This window comes from Scomber japonicus, chromosome 3 (genome assembly GCF_027409825.1).
Source record: "Scomber japonicus isolate fScoJap1 chromosome 3, fScoJap1.pri, whole genome shotgun sequence".
Classification (NCBI taxonomy): Eukaryota; Metazoa; Chordata; class Actinopteri; order Scombriformes; family Scombridae; genus Scomber; species Scomber japonicus.
Genome location: NC_070580.1, coordinates 19732236 through 19740735, shown reverse-complemented (window position 1 = coordinate 19740735; position 8500 = coordinate 19732236). Strand labels below are relative to the sequence as shown.

General features: G+C 40.9%; 1 protein-coding gene across 3 annotated transcripts; it reads left to right on the top strand.

The window, feature by feature from the left end:
- Positions 1 to 1604: 1604 nt before the first annotated feature.
- LOC128356172 (transcriptional regulator QRICH1-like) lies at positions 1605 to 7959 on the top strand. 3 transcript variants are annotated; one of them, XM_053316636.1, is made up of 12 exons: positions 1605 to 1976; positions 2657 to 2916; positions 3012 to 3086; positions 4409 to 4498; positions 4595 to 5578; positions 5868 to 6027; positions 6299 to 6453; positions 6543 to 6657; positions 6734 to 6842; positions 6959 to 7110; positions 7207 to 7297; positions 7755 to 7959. In XM_053316636.1, the coding sequence occupies exons 2-12, from the start codon at positions 2668 to 2670 to the stop codon at positions 7942 to 7944; spliced, it is 2370 nt and encodes a 789-aa protein (XP_053172611.1). In that variant the 5' UTR covers positions 1605 to 1976; positions 2657 to 2667; the 3' UTR covers positions 7945 to 7959. The 3 variants fall into 3 exon arrangements, with proteins under 3 accessions (XP_053172611.1, XP_053172610.1, XP_053172612.1); XM_053316635.1 differs by having other exon boundaries at positions 1605 to 2916; XM_053316637.1 differs by having other exon boundaries at positions 1606 to 2916; positions 3045 to 3086.
- The last annotated feature ends 541 nt before the right edge of the window (positions 7960 to 8500 follow it).

Genomic DNA, 8500 nt, shown 5'->3' with positions numbered 1-8500 from the left:
CTACAAGCCTCGGCAGCCAGTGTCCACAACAGTTGTGCTGAGGTCAATCCCTCTCTAAAGGATTACATTAAGATTCTTACAGTGGCACAAAGTCACATGAAGCAATAAGGAACGCCAACTAGACACGAGCACATAAGTATAGACAGACACTTAAGTGCCAATTTATTGGCTTGTTATTCTGAATATCATGTGCAAGGAACCAAACATGACATGGCACTAGGGACAGTAGATATTATGCATATGCTGAGGTGTAGAGACCATTTTTATCATTATTTCCACACAATAGACTGTAGTTAAACACATCATCATAAAAATATACATTAACATATATGCACTGTATAACCACCACAACCATTTCCACCAGAGAACCCCTGCAACAACACAAGTCTGCAGTGAGTGTGGGAATTAACTCTTCCCAGTCCAGTGTGTAGAGGATACAGCCTATGCACTCAGTACATCTGTCTCGGTCCACCTTAAGACGGGTGAGAGGCAGTTTGTTGTGGGGAGAACAGGGGGAGGCCCTCATCAGCACATGCCTGGCTCTTTAAGGGAGACTGGGGAAGTTACATTTTGTTAAAGGCACATGCATTCATATGTTTACTAGGCATCACCAGAGCTGTCTTGGAAACATTTTAAGCATTTATGGCTCAAAATTATATTAAGTATATGTGTCAGTTTAACATGATTCAACCTGGAACTTGGTTTCTACAATCAAAGAGTCAAAAGTATATTGATGTGGTTAACCTAAGAGAGACACATTTGGCTATATTGTCTAATCTTTTTTGGTCACATTTTTAGCTTTTTCTAGAGTTTTAAATCACATTTCAAAAATTTATATCAACAGGAAGCCTGTAACCTATAGAGATCATCATAAGGCCAAAATGTATCAAAAAACAATTTAATTTACAGTGTAGGGTAAATTTAAGTTTATTCTTCTTGGGAAAACCCCTTTTCTGAGATCTACATACATTTAATACTATCTATCCATCTGTCTATCTGATAGCTGCTTTGCATATATTTGTAGAGGTGCACATTTTAACTTTTTTAGAGTCAAAATCATCTTTATTAGTCAAGTATGTTTACGCATAGCAGGAATTTGACTCCAGTTTAATGTAATGTACTTCTCAATGTATTCTCAAATATCAACAACAATCTTTAGAAATGTATAAGCTATACAAGGAGTGCAGGTGTGTGTGTGTGTGAACTCTAAACAGCATTTTCAGCACTATTATTCTCTTTCTCTACTTTCCAGTGCCATAAAATGAAGAAAACATCAGCTAATAATAAATAATACTGTATATCTCCACATTACCCTGTATTCATCTGAGAGATGTGGGTGATGTTGCTGTGTCCCATCTGAACAGACAAACTGTGAAACCTGATGAAGGTGGTAGCTTTGACAATATACCAAACATTGAACTGCGTGCAGCCCTACAGGGCTGCACGATCTGAATAATTTCACAGTTTTAGAGGGCCATGTATAATACCAGTCTTGGTCACAGTGTTAGGATTGGGGACCTTGTTAATAACATGACGACGGGACAGGCCAATTGCCTGGCAAAGAAGTGTTTTTTTCCGAGGCCTATACTTCCGTCATTTTATATTTCACTTTATAAACACAAGGGACGGTGTTGCATGTTTAGCCGCGCTGTGCCTGCTGTAGTATCACCCCCTAGGATCCTGCTGGATGAATAAATCGGTGCTTTGCTGCAGCTGGGGGACTTGTTTCACTCCGGAGGCAGCTTGGATCTCCCCCTGAAATAAGCAGACGTCAGAGACCTCGCCTGCTCGCTGCTGCCGCTGTTACATTTTATTGCAAACTAATCACAGCATTGTTTGCGGGATTACTCTGCTGCCACATGCACTATGTGGCGAGGTGGATGGCACGCCGGTGGTAGCTGTTAGACGTTTATCGGCTTTTTTTAGTTTTAAACACCGTGCCTTGGCGGAAAGGAGAGGATTTCGTTTTATTTAAGGTAGCATGACAGGATCCAGAGCCGACGAGCTAGCTGGCTAACGTTAGCATAGCGATTAGCTAGCGCCGTGTTATCGCAATGAATGGACTGTTGCTTTAATGTTTGTTATCCTTAAAGCAGACTGTGGTGCTCACGTACATCATTTACAGCAGACATCGTATTTCTGCTCGAAGATATTAAACACAGTCAACGTTGGCGGCAGTTAGCCACATAGGCTGTAACAAAACAGTGGAGCCTCGCTAAAATGCTAACAACTAGCCTAGCCAGCGTACACACTATTACCACAGTCAGCTCTTATTGCCAGGTTAACATACTGTTGGTGCCTTGAGCTGTGTCTCTATTTAACCTACATTTAAACCAAACAGTGACTTCTAAGTTTGAGTCGAGGCCTAGCTGTTAGCTGTGTTTCTGACTGCAACTTTAGTAGTAAAAGTTGATTTAAACGCAGCTTAGAAGCCAAAATCGAGCAATGCACTTTGTCCTGTGTGCTCACTTAGTCAGCTATGTCACACAAACGTATTTTTTACTATCAGATGTTATATTCATATTATTTAATTATTGTGCTCTTATAACTGCAGATGGAAATATTAGCCAGAGCTGCATCTTCAGAAATGTTGTCAATGTACGCTGTTTTGGAGTGTTTTGATTCTCAGGTGTTTGGAAATGTGTAATCTTTACAGGTCAAGTGACAATGAATGAGCAGGACAGTGGTGTGGTGTCGTTTGATGAGTATGTGCGGCAGAAGGCCCGCACTGTGCCTCAGCACAGGATGAAGGAGTTCCTGGAGTCCCTCGCCAAGGGCCCAGAGGTGCTGCAGGAGTTCAGCCAGCAGGGAGGGGCGACCACCACGACAGCCATGGTGTACCAGCAGCAGGGCACCAACTGTGTCTACACGGACAGCACCGAGGTGGCTGGCTCTCTCCTAGAGCTAGCTTGCCCGGTAAGAGCATATCCTTTTTTTATTGGTTGAAAGACATTATTCATGTTTTGCAGTATACCATACATTTATATATGTATACACATGCTTTATGACAGGTACAGGTGACCTCTGCTGAAATTTCTCCTCAGCTTTCTGTCCATCAAGGCACTGACCAGCAGCTTCAAGTGCAGGTGGGTTTTTAAGCCAGTGTCAGTTCCTTACCACAAATAGCACACCATGCAAAAAGTATTTTTTAAAGAGCAAGTCTGGGGAAATTATACATTTTTCCTGTCAAAAAATAACTGTTTTGTCTCTCAACACTTTTTTGACTTACCTACCCTGTCTGTGGCACTCAGTCCCCAAAAAATGTTACTATGAAGATGTTTATCTTTAAAATTCTAAATATACAATTCCCTCTCTCTTAAAGGCCAAATAAAACAGCTGGGCACTGTAGCTTCCAAAAACATCACTCACTCAGACATCAGTAAATAGTACATTTGTTGGTGACTATTTTCAGTGGCAGATTAATATGCACTTAGTGCACTTGGCAGTATTTAATGCAGTAGGGTGGTGTAGGTGGGCACAACTCAAAATAAACAGTGGTAATGAACAAACATGTTACTCAGTGCAACAGTGTTTTAATTACTTTTTCAGTCAATGTATTGTTTACTTGGGTTTGTTCTTGGTGAGATGTCGAAAAGAAAATTATAGAACACAGACTATATGAGAGAGAGAGAGAGAGAGAATTAGTCAGTTTTATGAAAGACATACTATGTTTAAACTGCACAAGACAGATGAAGCTGTCAGGGTCCAGAAATGCTGTCATTACTCACTGTCAAGAGGAAAACAGATGAACAAATGGAAAGGCAGTGTGTTGTGGTGAGAAGTTTAAGTTAATTGTATTTGGAGTTAGGTGGTTTTGGTCCAGCAGTTTCATCAATTTGCTGGTGAGAAAAAATGGAGAACAAAGATAATCATTTTAAGCAGATTCGTCTAATCAGTATTTAATTGTTGCGTTTGCTGCCATTCTGCAGTAATATGTTCATAGTGCAAGTGAAATATTTAAATATTCATATTTTAAGTTGTTCCAAATTTAATAACAAATTAATTACATTATACATTTTACTTTTAAAGTAGTGTGCTTTATGGGTCCAATAAGTAACATTAATTCACTCATAGTTAGCATTTTTGCTCTGTAGGTTGTTTGTAGTCTTGGCAGGGGCTACATATTGAACTGGGAGCAATCATTCGCTGTCTCTCTGTTAGACTGCTGATTTGTATTGAGCACTTTTAAAATGTGTGTTCTTGAATTTAAAAATAAATTACTCTTTGGCAAAGCTCTTCATCAGAATGTCATAATTGAATTAATTGAAATAACTTTAATCTGAATCTGAGTTTAATTACTTATTTCATAATAAGTGTAATTCACAATCTGTAAATGGGTAAGTCACATTAGTTCTTGGTATGATTGCTGACGGGCCTATTTATTTTTAATGCCTCTCCTCTGTGCCAGGTTCAGATCCAGGAACAGCAGGACCTGCAGGGAATACATACAGCTCACCTTGTCCCACAGGGAGAGCTCACAGAAGAGCAGCAACAGCAGGTACAGTATTTAAACAGACACCCATACGAACAGTGTTTATCTATTCATGCACTGGTATGATGCATTACTGTTGGTTTTGTTGTCTGTATTTCACAGATTCAGGCACAGCTGGTTGCAGCTGTAGCTGGAGGACAACAAATTCAGTTGTCAGGTGGACAACAAATCCAACTACAAGGAACGCAGCAGATCCAGCTGCCCGATGGCCAACATATTCAACTGGAGGCTGGTCAACAGATTCAACACATTCAGCTACAAGGTGGTCAGCATATTCAGCTACAAGGTGGTCAACAGATTCAGCTACCAGGTGGTCAGCATATTCAGCTACAAGGGGGCCAACAGATTCAGCTACAAGGTGGTCAGCAGATCCAGCTGCAAGGGGGCCAACAGATTCAGCTACAAGGTGGTCAGCAGATCCAGCTGCAAGGGGGCCAACAGATCCAGATCCAGACAATAGAGGCCATGTCTCCCTCACACCAGCAGGACTCTCCCAGGGAGGTAGACAGGAGATCCGGTACTGTCTCAACTGTTCTCCAGCCGGCCAAGAAGCGTAAGGTGGATGTTCCTCTAGCAGTGTCCTATGCTGTTCCACAGGGCCAGCAAGTGGCCACAGTTCTAGCCATCCCTCAAGGGCAGCAGCAAAGTTATGTGTCCCTACGACCAGATTTGCTCACTGTTGACAGTGCTCAACTGTACAGCACTACAGGAACAATCACAGGTCCCACAGGAGAGACCTGGACCATTCCTGTGTACTCAACTCCACAACAGCAGGGTGTAACTCACATTGCCATACCACAGGAGTCGTACAGCACAGTTCAAGTTACTACCGCCAATGGTAAGGACAAAGAATCCCCCGGTTCTTCACTAAGGTCTGCAGATGTGCAGTCAGTCTCGACTGGGACACAGGAAGAAATAGTACAGACACTGTTCCCAGCGCAGTTCATGAACGGGAACATCCACATCCCTGTGGCAGTGCAGACTGTAGACGGGACCTACAACACTACACAGTCGGTACACATATGGGACCCAAATCAACATCATAGCCAAGGAGAAGATGGACAAGAGCAGCAGCTCCATCTGCAGGTTAGATCAGTCTCTTTTGTTTTGTTTTTACTGCCATACTGATCTATGTTAAATAGTCTTGTACTACTGATTATTATGGAATTGAACAATATGGTTTTGTATGGCAAACAGTGTGGTTTTGAAGACATTAAAAGTTAGTGTGTGGTCAGCGCGTAAAATCTTCTATCATTCAAATTTACCAGTTCCCTTTTTTCTGGTCCTTTTCACACAGGCTGGTCTTGAAACTTTACTTTCTACCCTATTTCTTAGAAAGCATGAACTTTAATGTTTACATCTTGGTCTTGTGCAGGGTCATGATGAGACAGAGGCCCATGCAGAACCACCTTCGGAAATTCTGGTTCCTGTCTGTCTGAAGCCAGAGGAGGGCTTGGAGGTCTGGCGCCTCTGGGTGAAGCGAAAAAACACCGAGCTAAGCAAGCAGGAAAAGACCAAGCTTGCACCCATAGGACGTAAGTCAACCTATAGTCACTTGAACACATCTGTGTTTTCAAATAGATGAGACAACAAAATGGTCATCAAAGTATTGTATACAGATTTAGTCTAAAGCAGTGTTGAAAACCAACTGAGATGGTTTTTGTTTTGCAAACATGCATCAAAACTTTTTCTGTTTTTCCTCCGTCTAAATAAAGATCAAGGACATGAGTAATGTAGGCCGCTCTACCCTTTTAAACAAGAATAAAAAATGGTCTCTTCTTCTCATCTCTCTGTGGATGCGTCCAGGTCGTCAGCCTCTGCGTTTTCAAGAAGACTTGGTGTCCAGTGCAGTAGCTGAGCTAAACTTGGGTCTTTCCCTGATGACCCAGGAGGCACGAGGATCAGAGGAAGAACAGTTCTCTCCAGATGTTCTGTATTATGTTTTCTTGTGTATACAAAAGGTTAGTTCACCCATGCTCAAACATAAAGATGGTGAGCCATGTTATCTATTATCTGAAGTTACTAATGTTTTTTGTCTTGTTTTTTATAGTATATGTCTGAAAATGGACGTGTGGATGATGTTTTCTCTGATCCGTATTACACTCGTTTCTGTGAGTCTTTACACAAAATCCTGGATGGCTGGAAGCCCAGTATCCATCCTTTAGGTAAGAGAGATTCACTATTTAAAGTTTTATTATTCCTTGTTATTAGTAGGACTTAATTACTGTTTCCCCTCCTAAGGTTACATCATTCCAAGTCATGTGACAGAGGAGATGCTGTGGGAGTGTAAACAGCTTGGTGCCCATTCACCAGGCACTTTGCTCACAACTCTAATGTACTTCAACACTAAGTGAGTTCCCACCTCTCAACACAAACGTAGCTCAATTTATTCTCTTTAACAACACAGAAATGTATTTGAGATGTAAATCTTGATTGTGGTAAAAAAGACCAAAAACTTTATTGCAGGTATTTCCGTCTCATAACACCTGAACAGCACATGAAAGTAGCTTTCTCTAAGGTCTTAAGACACACAAGGAAGAATCCAACTAATGCCAAGGACAAAGCAACCAGCATCCGCCTTCTGAAAGGACAAAGTCCACACAATGCCGGACAAAAAGGTGCTCAACATAGTTAGGTTTATGTTGAAGTTTTATATTGCAATCTTTGACAGCTGAAATCACTGAGACTAACGTGTTGTGTGACTTCTGTTTCAGGAACTGATGACATGTATGAAGAGCAGATAGAGGATCCAGAGAATCCTCTTCGATGTCCCATTAAACTTTATGATTTTTATCTCTTCAAATGGTGAGTGGCACTTACACAAACAGATTCTTTGTAACTGGGTTGGTTTTCAGGAAATAACATTGTAGAGCTACAACTAACAATTATTTTCATTGTTGATTTAATCTAAACATGTTCTCAATTAATGGGTTAGTCCTTTGGTCAGTAAAATGTTAGAAAATGGTGAGAAATGTGTTCCAAAGCCCATGCTGTATTCTGCAAATATCTTGTTTTGTCCTTACAACCATCCTTAACTCAATGATATTCAGTTTCCTATCATAAAAGACTAAAGAAACCAGAAAATATTCACATTTAAGAATCTGGAGCCAGAGATTTTTGTGTATTTGTTTATTTTAAAAAATGAGTGAAAATGATTTAATCAGTTATCAAAACAATTGGCGAATAATGTTCTGTTCTTTGATTAATCAGCTAATCATTGCAGCTCTGTACCCTAAACCTTAACTCACTTTTCCTTTTCCAGTCCTCAAAGCGTTAAAGGACGTAACGATGCATACTACATGACTCCAGAGCCTGTTGTGGCACCAAACAGCCCGATGTGGTACTCCTCTCAGCCTCTCACGAGTCAACAAGTGGAGCAGATGCTGGCACGCATCATCGTGGTGCGAGAAATCCAGGAGATCATCGGTGCCGTTCCAGAGAACATGAGCTAAGTTGAGAGGTCTGACTCACGGGAGATAGTTGTCCAGTCACTGATTGCTGACTATGCAGTACCCATCCTGACTCTATAAACCTCACTGGACATCTCAACAAAAAAAAACAAAAAAATTGAACTTCTCACAATTATTTCTGTTTTGAGGAGTGCATTATGAGTGCACGAGCCAGATTCAAAGCAGTTTTCTCCTCTTGTAATTTCTGTTTTCAGCTGATGGGATAAACTGTTGAAACTTTCTCTTGACTACCTTTTTTTAAGCCCTTGCCTCTGTAACCTTTGAACTGAAAAGTAAGCGAGGCTTAAGTCAGTCTTATAAATATGATGAGGATATTTAACCATTCACTCTTTAACCTCACAGACCATTAACCATGTCTTACTTCTCATTGCGGTCCCAAACCTGATACATTACATCTTAATGTTACAGGGACCACTGCTCTTTCCTTTTTTTGTATACTGCATTTGGAGTCATGTATTGATGTACAAAGCTGAAGAACTTGTGCCTGTTTTCAAAAATGACGTCATAATTTATGCTTGTGGATCACTGAGTGTGTTTA